The sequence below is a fragment of the Lolium perenne genome, chromosome 4 (assembly GCF_019359855.2).
Source record: "Lolium perenne isolate Kyuss_39 chromosome 4, Kyuss_2.0, whole genome shotgun sequence".
Lineage (NCBI taxonomy): Eukaryota > Viridiplantae > Streptophyta > Magnoliopsida > Poales > Poaceae > Lolium > Lolium perenne.
This window is the reverse complement of record NC_067247.2, coordinates 142,665,420-142,684,209: the sequence shown is the minus strand read 5'-3', so window position 1 is coordinate 142,684,209 and position 18,790 is coordinate 142,665,420. Positions and strand designations below refer to the sequence as shown.

The 18,790-nt window shown below is 43.4% G+C and overlaps 2 protein-coding genes and 1 long non-coding RNA gene across 5 annotated transcripts; 2 read left to right on the top strand and 1 right to left on the bottom strand.

The window, feature by feature from the left end:
- Positions 1–1,344: 1,344 nt before the first annotated feature.
- On the top strand, positions 1,345–5,722 carry LOC127294088 (uncharacterized). Of its 3 annotated transcripts, XR_007846372.2 has the most exons (6): positions 1,346–1,982; positions 3,138–3,268; positions 3,353–3,421; positions 3,762–4,143; positions 4,275–4,564; positions 5,115–5,722. It is a non-coding gene; the product is annotated as an uncharacterized lncRNA (long non-coding RNA). The 3 variants fall into 3 exon arrangements; XR_007846371.2 differs by having other exon boundaries at positions 1,345–1,982; positions 3,142–3,421; XR_007846370.2 differs by having other exon boundaries at positions 3,138–3,421.
- A 1,731-nt stretch (positions 5,723–7,453) lies between these two features.
- LOC127294085 (pyruvate kinase 2, cytosolic) lies at positions 7,454–14,244 on the top strand. Its single transcript, XM_051323830.2, has 16 exons — positions 7,454–7,703; positions 8,108–8,204; positions 8,326–8,423; positions 9,800–9,955; positions 10,226–10,303; positions 10,381–10,512; positions 11,292–11,372; positions 12,047–12,115; positions 12,204–12,293; positions 12,626–12,770; positions 12,848–12,936; positions 13,017–13,112; positions 13,184–13,251; positions 13,342–13,441; positions 13,534–13,590; positions 13,762–14,244. Exons 1-16 carry the CDS (start codon positions 7,632–7,634, stop codon positions 13,924–13,926), a joined length of 1,593 nt encoding a protein of 530 aa, XP_051179790.1. The 5' UTR covers positions 7,454–7,631; the 3' UTR covers positions 13,927–14,244.
- LOC127294087 (NAD(P)H-quinone oxidoreductase subunit T, chloroplastic) lies at positions 14,036–15,179 on the bottom strand. The gene is made up of 2 exons (XM_051323831.2): positions 14,815–15,179; positions 14,036–14,721 (listed from the first exon to the last, which is right to left on the bottom strand). The coding sequence occupies exons 1-2, from the start codon at positions 15,108–15,110 to the stop codon at positions 14,301–14,303; spliced, it is 717 nt and encodes a 238-aa protein (XP_051179791.1). The 5' UTR covers positions 15,111–15,179; the 3' UTR covers positions 14,036–14,300.
- Positions 15,180–18,790: the final 3,611 nt, after the last annotated feature.

The following is an 18,790-nucleotide window of genomic DNA, read 5'->3' as shown; positions in this document are numbered from 1 at the left end:
ACCTCGGACGAGTAAAGTATCGCGTGACAAAGGGAATCAGTATCGTATGTAAATGGTTCAATCGATCACTAAGTTATCGTTGAATGTGTGGGAGCCATTATGGATCTCCAGGTCCCGCTATTGGTTATTGGTCGGAGAGGAGTCTCGACCATGTCCGCATAGTTGACGAATCGTAGGGTGACGCGCTTAAGGTTCGATGTCGCATAAGTAGATTCGGAATATGAGATGGAGACCGAGGTTTGTTCGGAGTGTCGGATGGGATCCAGGACATCACGAGGAGGTCCGGAATGGTCCGGAGAATAAGATTCATATATGGTAAGTCATTTTCAGGGTTACCGGAAAAGTTCAGGATTTTTCGGTATTGTACCGGAGGTTCTAGAAGGTTCCGAAGGGTACCATAGTGGGGCCCACCTATCCCGGACGACCAACATGGACCGGAGGGGGTCAAATAGGCCCACATGGGCCAGACACACCAGCCCCCCAAGGCCCATGCGGTTGGATCAAGTGGATAAGATCAAATCCCTTGAAAATAGGGACTTAACTTGGGGGGAAAGTTGCCCCCTTGTTTTGGCCGACCCAAGGGCTTGGAGGAGGGGCCAAGGCAGCCCCCCACGCCTATATAAGAGGAAGGGGAGGGCTGGGGCGCAGCACATCACCCCCCAAGCCCTAGCCGCCCCTCTCTCCCTCCTTCTTCTTCCTGCGCAGGCTTGGCGAAGCCCTGCAGGAATTTCTCCTCCACCTCCACCACCACGCCGTCGTGCTGCTGGGATTCCGAGGGGATCTACCACACCTCCGCTGCCCGCTGGAACGGGGAGAGGACGGGCTTCATCGACACCGTACGCACGACCGAGTACGGAAGTGCTGCCGGATTGCAACACAGGATGATCGACTACATCGACAACGAGATCTAATCTCGTAGGCTTTGGAATCTTCGAGGGTTAGTCTCACATACATATCGTTGCTTCGATCTTCGTAGATTAGATCTTGCTTCTTCCTAGATTGGATCTTGGTTTTTGTTCATGTTCACGGTAGAAATTTTTTGTTTTCCATGCAACGAACTCATCAGTACGCTCCCCTCGCGTCGCCCCCTCCAGGCCACCGAGGGGAGAAATCCTAGGCCCGCCGCCACTCCTACCCTCCATTCTTCTCCTCCTTCTCGCCCTCGGAGGCGTCGCCAGGCTAAGCTTGAGACGCCGGCTAAGGCCTTATCTCTACTACTTAAAAAGACTAAAGTGGTTCCTTATTCTGCCAATACGTTCCCCCCTCTCCTCAGTTTGGTCGTCCTTTGATCGTCCACCTCCCCACCCTTCGTCCCCCACGCGCGCAAATGGGCCAAGCCCAACAGATTTGAGGAATCGGCTCGCAGTCCATGTACACCGCGCACCACACGCATGACCTCACCCATCCGCAACGCCGCCTCCCCCAGCATCCGCCGCCGCCGCGCCGGGCGAGAGCGCCATGGATGGTGCTACCGTGCGAGCACGGCATGTCATGGTAGTATATTCTCCATCGTCTTGGGCCATCTCCGCCGCTGATTAGAAGCCATCTGTTCGCTCCTCGTCTCCTCTCTTTCAGCATCACCGCCACCGCCAGTACCGGCCGTCTCCGCCGCCGATTGGCGCCGCCATGGAGCAGCCGGACTACGCTTATTACCCATCTACTCCCTCTCTCGTTCTCGCTGTCGCCGCCGCCCAGTACTGCCGCCTCGCTATTCTGCTGCTAACCCTAGCCGCCTCTACCCAAGATGAGGAGATGCCTTGGATCGCAGCCATCGTACATCGGAATCTACATGAGTGAAGGTTCAGCAGCGGAGGGCTACATGGGGCATCACCATCCTCCATAGCAGACGTGATGAACAGCGGGACGGTCGGAAGGAGTTCCTTCGAGTCCCCGGCCACATCTCCGGTGAGCCATGTCTGGCGGCGGGTGCAGCGTCTGTACAATCTGGATCTCACGCCGCTCGAAGCGGTCGCCTTTTTCAGGTACGCACGACTTACACAATCCCCACCTCTTATTTTTGCATACAGGCCTAAACTAGCAGGCATCTTCTCACGTAATACAACAGCAAGCAAATTGCAGATGTTAGCCAACGGATCAACTGTTGGAGATCTTAGCCAACGTATTATTTTTATTTGGTGATTCCTATGGAGAGGAATTTGATGATGCACGTTGTTTCTTTGGAATATCTATGACACTAAATTTCAGATTATCTCCATATACGATGCTTGAACTTTTAATACCAAGTATCCAGATTTTATCAAAAACATCTGTAATTGGAGTGTATTAGTTTTCATTCATAAGTCTAGCTATTGCAAGATTTCATTTTGTTGCCCATTGCCCATGCGAAAAATAAGCTACACGTATCGTGTACATAGTTGTGCAGGTAGCTTATTTATATCTATCTCACAGGAATGCAATCCAAATGAATATTAGATGTTCATGATTAACTACTAGCATGACATGCTGAAATTTATTTTATGCTCCAATTCAGTCTTTGATGAGTATCTGCTCTGTTTTGCTGTTGGATTAATGAAGTTCAGAAACTGATATATATTTATAATTTTATGAGTACCTGGCTGCCGTCAGTCTCCTCGTCGCCGCCTGTACCTCCAGACTATGTACTGAAAATGAATTTAGTTGTTTGTGATGCTTAGTCTCACTAGAACATGCATTTTTGCATTTTGAACTTACGTTTTATGTCGCTGACTAGATTAATTCAGAAATGCATCATATGTTGGCTGAAAGGTTCTTAAATTTCCATACTGACCTTCAAAGGAAATAGAATCATGGATGATTGGACTGGAAGTTACTAACTGGATCCAATCCGTCTTATATCTGCTATTGGGCGAGTGCTTAATTGTGCAGATGTTTCTTTGTTTTGGAGTCCACTTTCATTGTCAAAATAAATCTATTTGGTCACATTATATAAATGCTTTGGTTCTGCTAGCTTCTGGTAATATGGTAAAAGCCTAACTTATGCGGAAAACAGAACTGCTAAATGAATTTAATAGTGTAGATTTATTTGAGATTTAGGGTTTTCATTAGTTAGTGTATTTACCTGGAGATCAGCCTGGTTTACTGTTACGAATTGTTGCAGATATTTCAAGTTACTGATGTTCTCTGATTTATCTTGTTAGCAAGGCTGGCATGCACTTTGGGGAGGCATATGTGAACATCGAAGAGCTTTGTGCACTTCATATGCGAGCGTCAGTTTGAGCTTTGTGCCCTTTGGCTTTGACGATGCATGATGAGAAGCGATGACTGTCAGGTGTAAGCTATCAACACAGATTTGTTCATTGGAGACGATGCTACAGTTTCCTTATTCTGCCAATACGTTCCCCCCTCTCTTCAGTTTGGTCGTCCTTTGGTCGTCCACCTCCCCACCGCGCACCACAAGGTCCTTCCAAGGCAGAAGCTAGAGGTTAGCAATACATGTTACCATTTTGTTCATGGCGCCTTGTGTTGTTGGACAGTAAGCTGACATACAAGTACATGAGCTACATTTGCCTTGGATTACGAGTAGAGTGAATCATGCTGTCGAATAATTATTCTTCAGAAGCAAAGCTAGCGTCCTTGTCATAAATATGATTGTTCATTATCTTGAGTAAGACACAATTACTTATGTTCTTGCTTTATATCTCTTGTCATTGTTTATACTCTTGGGATAGCTTTTCTTAAAAATTACTTGAAGAGTAATTGTTTTGATTTGTTGTATTTCAGTCGTGAAGATTTAACTCTATTTTCTTAATTCGGTTTTTCAGTTGTGAAGATCAAGGATTGAATTCCAGTTTCTACAGACACAGTAGCCATCCGTCCTCGCCCCATGTGCTCCGCCCAACAAGGTATGAGCTCCCTTTATGTTTAGAAATAGGGTTGATTTTCTTGGAATTTTTCAGTACTACATATAATATTGGCATTGCATGTTATATGTACATGTTTATTTGGTTAACCATTCACCAAGTGCATGCAATATTTTCTGTCCCACGCTGCGGCGAGGATGGAGGCATAGAAGGAGCGTGACGGTGCGGGCTCGCAGCCCTACCTTTCCGATTCGCCTCCTTATCTGTAGTGGCTGCTACTCAATCAATCTAACCTGCACAAATCGGAATATGGTGGCAGCGTTGCATGAACGGATGCATACATGTAAGATGTTCTATCTCGTTGTATACGTACTGTCGAGTATAATTTATGTTAGATTATCTTTGTAAGACATGTAAGCTTGGGTTATATGATTCGTGCTCTCTGAATGACAACATGGTTTTGTTTTTTATTAGGTATCTGATCCTCTATGAGTTCATTAACTACACGAAAAGCTATACAGGAATGTTTACACCACCATGCAGCACTTGTCGGGAGAGGAAGCGTCTTTTGACAGGACATCTGAAATTAAAATGTGTGTGATAGAAAAAGGCTTCTACATGACTATATGATTTGCTGCATGAGACCAGATGATTCTTCTGGTTAATGCATTTGTGAGAAATCCAAGAACAAAGGAGAAACTGGTATTCAGGGTTAAGAGGGCCAGAGGGCCAGCCTCATGGATTACTTCCAACAACATCCGGAGGTACAACAATCGTCTACTAATTAAACATAAGTATTAATGCTCTACTCCAGTAAGGCTAATGGTCTAAGTTTGGTTGGTCGAGAGACTACGCCGCGTGGAGATTGTGCGCCCCGCGCTATGCCATGCTCTTGCAGATTTTTGTACCAACTATTACGACAACATTGCCATTTATCTCAGGAATAATAAAAGCTATAATTACATGTACATCTGCTTTTAGTGTGTATGCTCGTAAGCATTTACCAATATTTGTTTGCATCACATTAGTTAAGAATGTTTTTCATTGGGTGGGTCATAAACATCACTGTATTTGCTTAGGTTTCCATTCATAGTGTGATTACATCATATCATTTCTGGATGAATTCTATTTATCTCAGTTTAGTGTTCATACTTTGTATAAACATCGGTGCTAGATGACATAACATTCAATTGTTGCACTTATGCTAAAATACATTGTTGTCTCCGTCCTTTTGGCCGTTGCCTACTCTTGGCTGTTAGATAATTTAAAAATATTTTGGTCAGTATGCTTGCTCAACTATTTATTTATTTCCAGGGTGCAGTACTACATATTTTGATTGATTACCAAGTGTTGGTGTACTATACTCTTCAGTTCTTCAGAACTTTATGAACTCGAGTGAGATTCTCTGAAGAAAAAAGTTAAGGAGACAATACTCAGTATCTACTTCAATCTCAATTATAAACACAAGATGTGTGTGTGTTGTCAAGTGCAAACCTCTAGAGATTGATTTCACTATCATGCAATACTTAAGGATCAAGGTTTGTGGTTGATACATTAAAATTCTGCTCTTTTACTTATGGTGACATCCCAATGTAAATGGATCATTAGGTTTGTTATGTGCACTACCATGACCTCCATCGATAATGGTACCATCTTCTATAGTTTTATGGTCGTCAGTCGAGTTCTGCACACAGATTAGCAATGAAGGTGCAGTGCTGGAGTTGAAGGTTGAGGTGAGTGGCACACAAAGGAGGGGCGAATAGAAATGGAGGCAAAGCTGGTATATATATTTCTTTTTAAATTTGGGATAACGCTAGAGCGACTGGAGTTGGGTAATGTTGAGTCACCGCGCCTACTATATATATGTATAGCAGGACATTGGAATATCTTTCGCGAAATTGATTGAGATATGTTCAAATTTATGAATTCATGTGTCATGAACTTTGCACCTGTTGATATTGATTTTGTTTCTTCTCTGGGGAGGGATCTGGAAGGGGTGCGGCGCGAGGCTGTGTTGATCCCACTCGCGACGTTGAGAAGGCGCCGGCCTCCAGCTCTCGCTGTCTCGCGTCCAGGTGGGGTGGGGTGGGGCGGTGGGCATCAGGATCCGACTCCCTCGCCAATCTGGCCACACAAGGTTTATGTAGCCTTACCTTTTCTTACTTGTTAATGAGACGGACCACACCTACTGTGCGGTAAATCTGAAATGGTATTTCAAAATTTAAATACTACTCTGGTGTAAAAATAATTGCCTAGCAAATACATTCATATTTAGTAATTATTTTAAATCTGAGGGTGTACCATTCTAAGCAGTTTGTTTGTGTCCATCACACACAACTGCCACAAAGCGTAGGCTGCGGCGGTTTATAATGGGACGCGGCGTTAACATGCACCTGCCGTGCTAGCACTAGCGCGGCGGATTTCCATGTGCCGAGATGCGCCGCCGCCGCGACCGGAAGGCCGGCCAGAGCACGGTCCGAGTTGCAGCGGCCAAGCAGCACCGCCAGACTTCGCCGCCGCTAGGTCGGGAACCGCCCCGTCGGTCCGCCTCGCGCGCGGGGAAGAGCAGATCCGCCGCCGCCGAGGGTGGGGGGAGGGGGTTGCGGGCTGGAGAAGGGGTGGGGCGCCCCGGCCGCCTCAGGGGGTGGGGGCGACGGGAGCCAACCTAGCGCGAGCGCGGTGATCCTCGTTGTTTATAACCGCCATGGCCTGTGTCCTGTGTCGCCAAAGAATTTCACTGGTATACATGCCTATGTGGATGAAAACCACCGTTTCTTGATGGTGTGACGAGAACCAACAAAAAAAAACAATCCCTGCTATGACACAACCCAACAAAAAATAAGCTAATTATTTGCAATATAGTTGTGCCTCTATTAACGTGTCAAATATAAACTCATATCCAACAATAAAATATTTTTACCTAAATAATATTCATTAATTAATAAAAACCAAACCGTAGCAAAACAGCCGCATGCTTAATTAAGAAATGTCAACACGCCATCTGCCGATAGTGGTGGTGGAAGATAATGATGTTGCTTGCGACAGTGAAGGCACTGGCCATTGTGGAAAATACGAACAACACCAAATTACCTAAAATAGCTGAATTGTAAAATTAATCCGTAGCAACGCACGGGCTTTCGTGCTAGTGCTAAATAAAATGTTTCAACTGTGTGGTTTCATGTTAGTTTCTTTTGATCTACGGTTGTCGTCATTAGCTATGGTTGCTACTCTGGTGCGTTAGTACTTTGGGACCTTAGCATAACAACTTCTCATCTGTCTACTACAACAAGCTCTACTAGGATAAACTTTGCCTAGCTCCGGTGATGGAGGGACGATGACGGTGGCGCGCCTTCGGCTCGCTTGTGTCTATAGTCATTGCTAGGTGGTCCAGTGATCTATTTATAATTTTATTATTTTTAAACATCTTTGTACTGGTATTAATGATTATTAATAGATCGATGAAATTTTTGAAAAAAAGATTTTGTCGGGTTTTGACCGTTTTTCAAGCATGCCCAGTTGCCCACCTAGGGCAGTTAAAACCTTCCAAGGGGTCCCACTCATGTCATGGACCCACGACTTTGTCGCTTCACCACGCCAAGAGATGTTTCAACACAAAAACGAGATCGAAATGCCACGTGTTGTCGCATTTCTTTTCCTTTCTTTCTCCTCACGCCTCGCTTGCTCGCTCTCTTCCCCACGCGCCCTCCTCTTCCTCCCTCGCTTTGCCCGCTCCGAGGACCTACACTCGATCGCATCGCGTCACACCCGAGACCGAGAGAGCCAAAACCCTAGCCAGATCCTTCCAGAAGCTTCCGCCCGCCCGCGGAGGAGATGCAGGGCGGGAACCACATGCTCCTCGAGGAGCCCGTCCGCCTCGCTTCCTGCCTCGCCCCCGCCAAGCCCGTAAGCGCCCTCCCCCCTTCCATTTCCCCCCTCTTCTCTATCGATCTCGAACTCCGTGTATCCGCGGCGCCTGTGGGTGGATTCGGACTTCTTCGTCTGGATGTTTCTGGTTCCCTCGATCCGATTTGGTGCGCAGAGAGGCGGGCATCGCGGTGATCCATCTCCTCAGAATGCCGTCGATCCGTGTCTCCGACGGGATAGATCGCGCCGGATTGGGGAATTCGGGGTTTAATCTCGCGTGACGCCAAATGCGTTGCCATGATTCGGTGGAAGTCCAGTGACTTCCCAAATCACTAAATCGAACGGTCTTACTTGCAAGTAGTAGGACGGAGACAGTTTCGCTTTCGGTTCGAGGGTCCTGGATCGCGACACTTATACATACCTTTGCGTGCGCTCTTGTGCAGAAAGTATTCCCGTCGCTCACCAAGATTGTTGGGACGCTGGGGCCCAGGTCGCGCTCGGTCGAGGTTATTGAAGAATGCCTCACTGCTGGGATGTCAGGTTTGGCGACGGTTTCCTTTTTAAGTAACTGGATTTACTGCAACGGCGCTACTCGCCATTTTGCTGCTTTTGTCGTGATATAATAATCGTAATGATCTGTGTATCGTTTCCTTTTTTGCAGTTGCGCGGTTCGATTTCTCCTGGAAGGATGCTGCTTATCATCAGGAGACCCTTGACAATCTGAGGAAAGCCGCACAGAATGTCAAGAAGTTGTGCCCTGTAAGTTGGCAACCTTAGTTAATAACTTATCCAGAATTTTTGGTATGTATCGTTTAATGTACAACATGTCTATGCTGGGAAAGTTGGAAGACTGAAACTAACACATAAGAATTGTAGTGACCTTTAGTTATGAACATTCTCATTAAGATATAGAAAATTGCGTTATTTTAATCATCCACATGACTGTATTACAGTAGAGCAGAGACTTGAAAATAGGTATACTACTAGGTCTTGTATTATTATCCGGTACTCAAACGAGGTACCCTCACCAGTATGTTGCAGGTTTACTAAGATAAACCTTAATGTGTCACTTCCTGGCTGTTTCTTTTGTATCCAGCCTATATAAAACAAGTCAGAATCATTATATATTTATCCTGATGTTATTCCAATATAGACATATCAGCTCAGAATTTTAATAGAAAGGGCAGTCACAAGACCGAGTCCTTTATAATCGCTACAAAGTGATGGATCTGTTGAGTACCAATTGCCTAGTCAATACGCTACGTAAGAGTCATGCTTTACACTATATTGATTTTGTCCTACTCCTACGGCCCATAATAAGTGTCAAGGGAGTATTTTTATTTTTGTTGTTTTGATTGACTTTCAAAGTGATATGTTTTCAATTGTTTTAATTATGTCTTCAGCAGTAACGACTGAACATTTGGGACAAGTTTTAGTAATAGGCATGTGTAAATTCTTAGATGTACATACCTATCATATTTTCTATAGTTACACGTGTAAACATGTACAATATCATTTGCTTTGTTTTGTAGCTTTTTCCTCCAGTCCATACTTTAATTTCCCATCCTTCTACTTTATGATGTTGATTATGTAAACTTTGTAGACCTCTTTCCGTACATATGGGTTATGTTCTCTCTAAGTCTTTTCCATCCAAGTTTCATTTTTCTGTTCCATGTGCATAGATGCATATAGACATATATGTTCTTATATGAGTGCTTTCATTTACGAAAAAAGGTTTCTTAGAGTGCTAAACTACCTAAACATTTCTACCTTGAGATATATACTGCTAACTTTGTGCACTTCAGATATGTACTCTATTTGGAGATGCCTTTTTCTATTTATTTTGCAGATGTTCATTCCACTTTAATTATTGGTCTTTGTAAAAAATATTCCTTGAGTTAGCTTACTGAGTATGAAGAGTTTAGATGTGATACACTTTTTCAGTACCTCTGATTTGAGGCAGCAACTCATAGTTAAAATTTAGAATTTCATTTATGTATTAAACCTTTTCAGTATCATGGTTGGCTTGTCTTTTCTGCATTCTCTTAATAACCTTGTATGGTATATGCAATGCTTTAAGATTGTTGCCAAGAGGCATATGCTTCCTGCATCTAACTTGATCTTATTATTTATAGATAATGTTAGATACAGTGGGTCCAGAAATTCAGGTTGACAACTCAACTGGTGGATCAATCGAGTTGAAAGGTGGAAATCATGTCACAATAACACCAGACCTTTCTAAAGCTCCCTCAGCTGATATTCTACCAATTAAATTTGGTGATCTTGCAAAAGTAAGTGGATAAAAAGAAAAAGAAAAAGATATGAAGTAATCAGTGTATTATTTATACTTCTTTTATATCTGTCTCTCTATGCGTTGATGTCGATATGTCCCTTTTGTTCTGTGTGACTGCATCTGGCATTAAAGTAAAATTCATGGATTTTATGCAACAAATATAAGTTGTTTTGACTTTTCTATTATGCTAGTGATAGTACCCTTTGTTCTCAAATTCAGATTCTTTGAATACCGCAAATCTGATCGTATTCCCTTTCCTTGAGTTTAGGTTGTGAAGAAGGGTGATACTCTTTTCATGGGTCAATATCTTTTCACAGGAAGTGAATCAACGTCTCTCTGGCTCGAGGTACGTTAATATCTGGATTCTCCTTCTATACATGCCTTTTCCCAATATTGACCTGTCCTTATATACTGCAACTATAGGTTACTGAGACTTCTGGTGAAGAAGTGATTTGTCTTGTGAAGAATACGGCTACACTGTCAGGGCCCATTTTCACTCTGCATGTTTCACAAGTACATATCAGTATGCCCACTTTGAGTGAATATGATAAACAGGTAATGTGCACTACTCTGAGTTTCTGTACACTACTCAGCTATATTATTGCCAACAATCTATCAGTCTAAGTTTTCCTTGTACAAAAGATCTTGGCTAGCAATTTTTTGTACAAATAGCAATCCGATTCTGTTTCAGGTTCAGTAGATTTTGCGGTGTCTATCCTTTTGGGTTAGCAGCATTCAACAAGATGAGCTATATGACTTGTTCGGAGAAAGAGAACACACATGCCTTACAAGTTAAAATACTTAACATACCAAACAATATGTTCTGCAGCCATGTTGCATCCAAATACAACTATGTAGCTGCATTCTGCACGTGAACATGATATCCCTTGCTCTTTCTGATGTTGACTATTGTTGATCTTTAGTTGCACTTGAGGATTTGGTAGGTACCATTTTTCAAAAGTTGAACTTGGTTCCTCCTTTTTCTTTCCGTTCTTGAATGTGTGCAATCAACATCTTAAAACTTTGACAACCAATGTACACAGTGATATTTAGATTGTCATATGGATTGATAATATTAATTTCTTCATACGATCATCTATTTGAGTATTTGATCATATTTTGATAACATAGTAGAATTTGAACACATGTTAAAGATTTGCATTAGTCTGTTGGAGACTGTCTAAGTCTGAACAAATAAAAGAAATTATAGGGAATAATTTATTTCAAGATTACGTACATCTGAAATTTCATTTCTAATGCATGATTTCATATTGATGCTATTATGTTAACTCGCATCTTCCAAAATCATCCTAAGCATACTTTTCCTGCAACAGGTCATTTCAACATGGGGGTTGCAGAACAGTGTTGATATTATATCGCTTTCACATACCCGCTCTTCTGAGGATGTCAGTGAGGTGTGTTTTCTTTCTGGATCATTCCAGTCTTGCACCTGAATTATCCATTCAGTTATTCACACACCTGCTTCGTGATTTCCTTTCAACATTACCTTTAGTACTCCTTCCAACCCAAATTAATTGGCGCAACCATAGCCTATGTCCAGTACAAGTGTACTCCTGGGTTGCGTCAATTAATTTGGGTCGGAGGGAGTATTTTATTTCAGTGTCTTTTCATGCTCTTTTGTGCACTCAAGTCTCAACAGAAATTAGATTTCGAGAGGCATAGTGATGCAAATTCTGAGCCAATTTTATAAATGGGAATTAGCACCTGAACCTGTATGTATCTACAGTTTAACTTGGAAGATAAACCAAGGGCAGACTTACATGTAGGCTCATATTTCTATGGGGTATAATTGTCAAACGCATTGGTTAATGATACAATCTGTTGAACAAGTATAATTGTACATGGAGAAGATGTATGTTGTTATTGACTTGTTCATTGTTTGATATTGATATTACTTCATTGAAATGGTGCTACTGTTTCTCCAGTTACTTGAGGCAGTACATCCTCTGCATGATGATAAGCTGTTTGTACCTTTGTTGATATGTAGCAACCAAGGAATTGGTAACCGAGGAATTTGTAGTTAGCTATGGGAACACTGCTGATCCTTAGTAATATTTTGTGTGTGCAGCTTAGAGCCTTTTTACTATCTCATGATCTTCAAGACACGCAGATCTATGCGAAGATTGAAAATGCTGAGGTAACTATCACGCTTTCATGATGTGTTCATTGTGTTTCACTGCTATATTATGGTTAGTTTCATCGTGCAGTACTTTATTTCTTTCTAGGGTTTGGAGCATTTTGATGAAATTCTCCAAGAGGCTGATGGTATTATTATATCTCGAGGAGATCTGGGAATCGACCTCCCACCAGAGAGGGTAAATTTTGGTCTTTCAAAGAATACCTAATTCCGTACCTTGCAAACCCTGTGCGCTATCAGATAGGTGTATATTAATTTCTATTCATGATGGCCGGTTGCCTTTAAATGATACTCACACAAGTATATATTTACAAGAATATCGTTGTTGTTATGGTGCAACAGTTTACCATTTATGTGCTGATCAGTTTACAGTTACAGTTAACTCATTTAGCTCTTATAGGCCGCACTGTTGATATTTGTTGCTTCATTTCATAATCTCACTTATATCAGTGGCATCACTGCAGGTATTGGTTGCTTCATTTCATAACCTATCATTTTTTCACTGTTCAGGTTTTCATGTCCCAGAAGACTGGTATTCAGAAATGCAACCTGGCTGGCAAACCTGTGATCATCACTAGAGTTGTGGACAGTATGGTTGACAATCTACGCCCTACTCGTGCGGAAGCAACTGATGTAGCAAATGCTGTCCTTGATGGTCTGTAAACCTGTGCTGTTCTTAACACTACCTGCCAAATTTGTAGGTTCTTATTTCCTATGCTACTCATATTTTAGGAACTGATGGCATTTTACTTGGTGCGGAGACACTTCGAGGGCAATATCCTGTTGATACTGTGGGTACTGTTGGCAAGATATGTTCAGAAGTACGTCCCTACATCATGTATGAGTAACTTGTAAAATCATCTTAATTGATTGGCTGATCAATGATTGACTGCTCTTCTAGGCTGAGACCGTGTATAACCAGTCACTTCACTTCAAGAGAGTAGTGAGGCATGTAGGTGAACCCATGGCCCATGAAGAATCTGTAGCATCATCAGCGGTAAGTACTTCTAAATCATTAGGCCAGACATATTTTACTATAGAAAGTGACAATCTACTGTTCTTATATAGGTTCGTTCTGCAATGAAAGTAAAAGCTGCTGCGATTATTGTGTTCACCTTCTCAGGGAGAGCTGCTAGGTGCTCTATACTATGCAAGATCAGCACTCGACTAAACATGTTTCTGTCGTGCAAATGCAATCAACTCACTTTGTACATCCTCTTCTGCAGATTAATTGCTAAGTACAGGCCCCCAATGCCAGTTTTGGCAGTTGTGTTTCCACGTGAGGGATCTGATCCATCGAAGTGGCGTTCTTATGGAACGACACAGGTAAGTAACCGGCATGTTTATCTTTCTGATTGTAGTTTTCTTGTTAATCAAGTGGGATCCGTAAACCTATATCTGCTGACTGTTACTTGCAGGCGAGGCAATGTTTTTCTGTAAGAGGTGTCTACCCTTTGATGGGGAGTACTGACGAGGTATGTATGCGCTTCTTAATCATCAATACCAGATACACCTTGAGGTTTTGCTATTTTCCAATGCTAAACATATGTGGTAGGCGGTAGCTCGGGACGCTTTCCGTTTGGAGGTCTACAGTATGGATCTTTCTAATATCAAAGCTGATTTTTGATATATTTTCTCTGTGACAGGCCGAAACTGGTGGGCTCACCAAGGAGGAATATGGGATAAAACTTGCACTGAACTATGGCCGGTCAGTCAGCATAATAAAGCCATACGACAGGGTGATAATTTTTGAAAAGATTGGCGATTCTTCTGTTGTCAAGATCATCGAGTGTGACGATTCTGAAAGATGAGACACCCGTTTCTCAGGCAACAGTTTTTACACGCCTGGGATTACTTTTTGTTCTTCATTCACTCGGACCAGAGAGATAACGAGAAGTACAGCATGACACGGTTGTCTCCTGGTTAGCACTTTGGCATTTTAGATTTATATACTCTTGCCCTAATAAGTTGAAGAGAAATTCAGAAACAGCAACAACCAAGTTTTGGACAAAGCTATAGGATTGTTGACCTATGAGTGATTCCTAGCTTGTATTTCACGTTACATGATATGCTGTATTTAACTGAAAAGACATACTGTCTTCAGCGATTACCTTGCATGTTCTATACCATTTGCGCCTCTAATTCTGTATATAACCCTGCACCTTGCGCTCGTCACATCTTGTCATCAGTACTGCTCCTTGAAGAACAAGGCGTAGATGATGCAGCAGATGCTGATGATGAAGATGGCAATGTCGAACGTGAGCGCGGTCATGGCCTGATCGCTGAGCTCCATGTTCTTCCCGCCAAGGCGATCTACCATGTCTGGCACGGGCTCGTAGTTCTGGATGTCGAGCTCGTAAGGATCCTCAAGTCGGGACCTGAGCTGCTGCAGCCGGCGGCTCTCGGCCTCCTGCGCCAGCGTCCAGTCGTAGAATCGTCGGGTCTCCTCCTTGCTGAGCACGTTGTACACCTCACGGAGCCGGATGAACTTCTCCGATGCCGACTTGAGCGGCAGCCTCGTGGTGTCCGGGTGGTACTCCTTGGACAGCCGCCGGTACGCCGCCTTGATCTCCTCTATGTCCGCCTCAGGTGCTATTCCCAAGAACCTGGTTCAGGATCAGAAGAAGTTTTGGTGCTCAGTTTTCATCAGAAATGTGGATAAGAAACGTACGGTCAATTGTGTTGAAACGGAACTCAACTGGTAGTGTGACTCGGATGACGGGTTGTTGATGAGGTCGGCGAATCTTCTTCCAAGGGGTTCGTTCTTGCCGCCGTCGCCTTCCTTCTTTTCATTTCCTCCCACCCAGCCTTCGTCAGGGTCGGACCAGTGTATCCTCGTGTCCACCGTCTTCTTCTTCCCTGGCCCTGCCGCCTCTTGGGCTGGCTCGGCGTCAGACGTGCTTGCCGCAACGATGAACCTTGCGCGGCGGCGGCTTCGCGCTTGGTACCGGTGGAGGAAGGGTGTCAAGGAGCCAGATGCTGTGGATGCCGCCATGAGGCGGCAGCCTTGCACTGCTGAGGACTGAAACTTGTTGATGTTACGGACGGATGGAGTTTGAGGTGTTCATGCGAGTTGTGGTGGGCAGCCGATGAGGCGGGCCCCCCTGTGAGCCCCATCTCACAGCTTGGCACCACAGTGACCACATCATATTTCCTTTGCATTTTGTGCAACACAATACGCAAAGGTTCAGCCACGGCCAGGGGGCTTCAGGCGTCCTGCACCACATACTCACACGGTTTGCATGAATTTTGATAAGAGTAACGATAAACAGAGGGTAGATATATATCAGATAAACTTGTCCTGAGAAAGAAACCTTGGCCTTGTGAAAATGTTAATTTGTTTGAATTTCATACGGATCGGACGATTATTGTGATTATATATGTTATCACTGTAGTTATTTTTCAACATCATCCGATTATCTGCGGTCAGGGAAGAACCTTCGCCAGAAAGCAAATCTGCATTGGCCGTAGAAATGAGCTGTTTATCACAGGACTGCAGGCGTAGAATTGTCTGGCAATCCTGTGGCCAAATAAATCACCTATCACCGCCACAAAACGCTTTTGCGCCCGTTTGGCTTTGCACGCAACAAAGCCAACTGGCAAAATGCTTGGCCACACATTTTCTTTTCTTTTTTATTGGCTGGTTTCTAGAGTATTTTTTGAAACGGGACAAAAGCTTTAGACCGATCTATTAATTAAGAAAAAAAATTGCTCAGATGATTAATGGGAAAACCAGGTAAAAACCATTAAAAAATTAAAATGCAAACACCATCCGAAGCATGCAACTTCCCGACCGACTAGACAAATCAATAAGGTCTTCGAGTCTACTACAATCACAAAGAAGACTCGTTCAACAAACACTACAACCCGTATTGGGTACACCAATAAAGTAGTTGTTGAAGCTGTTGTATTGTGATCCAAATTCATATACTAAAGGGAGGCTAACTTCTGACGAGCGGAGCGAGGCCCGTCGCCGGAGGCTTGGGCCGAAGCGTAGCGGATCGTACGGATCGTTGGCACCGCCTATATATACATCTTGTAAGCCGCCGGCTAGGGTTTATCAGATTATAAGATAACCCACGGCGTTTGTAAACACTCCCCAATATAGTGAAGTTTTGCTGGCTGGCGCCCGTGGTTTTTTCCCCTTCTGTGTTGGAAGGGGTTTTCCACGTTAAATCTTGTGTCCCCTGCGTGTGTTCTTGTTTCATTCTTCGTTATTTGCTTGTTGCTTTTATAACAAGTGGTATCAGAGCCCGTGTTTCAATCTAGGGTTTTGCGACATGTCTTCCTTGAAGTTCGATCTACCGCAGCTGGATTATACCACGAGATTTTCTCTGTGGCAAGTGAAGATGAGGGCGATACTTACCCAATCTTCTGATCTGGATGAAGCTCTTGATGGTTTTGGCAAGAAAGATGCCAAGACCTGGACCGACGATGAAAAGAGGAAAGACCGTAAGGCCTTTTCATTAATTCAGCTTCATCTATCCAACAATATCTTCCAGGAAGTGCTGGCTGAGAAATCCGCAGCGGCGCTGTGGTTGAAACTGGAATCGATCTGCATGTCCAAAGATCTAACCAGTAAGATGCACGTGAAGATGAAGTTGTTCTCGCACAAGCTGCAAGATGGTGCGTCAATGATGAATCACCTATCGATCTTTAAAGAGATCGTTTCTGATTTGCTGTCCATGGAGGTAAAATATGATGATGAGGATCTAGCTCTTATACTGTTAGTCTCGTTGCCTAATTCTTTTGCGAATTTTCGAGACACCTTGTTATACAGTCGTGATGAACTAACCCTTGCCGAAGTTTATGAGGCCCTCCAGCATAGGGAAAAGATGAAATCTATGGTGCAGGCAGAGGGTTCGTCATCTAAGGCAGAAGCACTGCAGGTCCGAGAACAGAAACAACAACTACAACAACTACAACAGAGATAAGAGCAAGACCGACAGAGGTCGCTCAAATTCCAAAGGACGAGATGGTAAGTTCTGCAAGTATTGTAAGAAAACTAGCCACAATATTGATGATTGCTGGAAGTTGCAGAACAAAGAGAAAAGAAACGGTACTTACCAACCGAAAAACAAATCTGAGGGTGATGGTAAGGCTGCTGTTGTTTCCAGTGATAATTCTGACGGCGATTGCCTAGTTGTGTTTGCTGGTTGTGTTTCTGGTAATGATGAGTGGATCCTTGATTCTGCATGTTCGTTTCATATTTGCTGTAACAAAGACTGGTTCAGTTCTTATGAGTTTGTGCAGAGTGGAGATGTTGTGCGTATGGGAGATAACAACCCACGTGAGATCGTGAGCATTGGCTCCGTTCAGATCAAGATGCATGATGGCATGACACACACTCTGACAGATGTGAGACACATACCTGGCATGGCCAGAAATCTGATCTCTCTCAGTACCCTTGATGTTGATGAGTACAAACACTCCGGTTCTCGCGGAGTTCTGAAGGTATCAAAAGGTTCTCTCGTTCACATGATAGGTGATATGAATTCTGCAAAGTTATATGTTCTTAGAGGTAGCACTTTGTCTGGTATTGCTGCTGCTGTTATTCCTGATGAACCTGGTAAAACTAATCTGTGGCATATGCGTCTTGGACATATGAGTGAACATGGCATGGCAGAATTGCACAGGAGAGACCTGCTAGATGGCTGCAATTTGAGTAAGTTTGAGTTCTGTGAGCACTGCATTTTTGGTAAGCATAAAAGAGTTAAATTCAATGCTTCCGTTCATACCACCAAAGGAATTTTAGATTATGTGCATGCTGATGTGTGGGGACCTTCCCGTAAGACTTCTCTTGGTGGTGCAAATTACATGCTTACTATCATAGATGATTACTCCAGAAAAGTGTGGTCTTTTTTTCTGAAACATAAATCTGATGTGTTTGATGCTTTTAGAAAGTGGAAAGTTATGGTAGAGAAGCAAACAGAAAATAAAGTTAAATTGCTTCGTACTGATAATGGCATGGAGTTTTGTTCTACTGTTTTCAATGATTATTGCAGCGATGAAGGCATTGTCAGGCACCACACCATCCCATATACTCCTCAGCAGAATGGTGTGGCGGAGAGGATGAACAGAACCATCATCTCCAAGGCTCGCTGCATGTTGTCCAATGCTGGTATGCATAGACGTTTCTGGGCTGAAGCAGCCTCCACCGCCCGTTACTTGATAAACATGTCACTTTGTATTCCGCTTGATAAGAAAACTCCTATTGAGGTATGGTCTGGTTCACCTGCTGATTATTCACAGTTGAGAGTTTTCGGTTGCACTGCTTATGCTCATGTCGATAATGGAAAGCTAGAGCCTAGGGCTGTTAAGTGTGTGTTTCTTGGTTATGGTTCAGGAGTTAAGGCATACAAGTTATGGAATCCTGAAACTAAGAAAGTTTTGCATAGCAGGAATATAGTCTTTAATGAGGCTGTCATGTTTTATAAGAGTTCATCTACATATGTTACTGATGCTGTTGATTTTTCTGATAATTCTGATGATGAGCAACAGAGGATCAGCGTGCAGGTGGAGCACGTGGAGGAGAAAGAAAATGATGTTGCTGAAAATGATAACAATGTGGTTCAGCACTCACCCTCTGTTTTGCAGCAAACAAATGGTTCCATTGCTGCTGATAGACCGAGGCGTAACAAAGGTCCACGTCCTCGTTTAATTGAAGAATGTAAT

Excerpts from the sequence above, each read along its gene's own strand:
- LOC127294087 (XM_051323831.2), bottom strand. The coding sequence starts at position 15,110 with ATGGCGGCATCCACAGCATCTGGCTCCTTGACACCCTTCCTCCACCGG. Across the intron at positions 14,722-14,814 it reads TCATCCGAGTCACACTACCA|GTTCTTGGGAATAGCACCTG; the intron begins GTTGAGTTCCGT and ends ATCCTGAACCAG.
- LOC127294085 (XM_051323830.2), top strand. The coding sequence starts at position 7,632 with ATGCAGGGCGGGAACCACATGCTCCTCGAGGAGCCCGTCCGCCTCGCT. Across the intron at positions 12,294-12,625 it reads TCGACCTCCCACCAGAGAGG|GTTTTCATGTCCCAGAAGAC; the intron begins GTAAATTTTGGT and ends TTCACTGTTCAG. Across the intron at positions 12,937-13,016 it reads TTGGCAAGATATGTTCAGAA|GCTGAGACCGTGTATAACCA; the intron begins GTACGTCCCTAC and ends CTGCTCTTCTAG.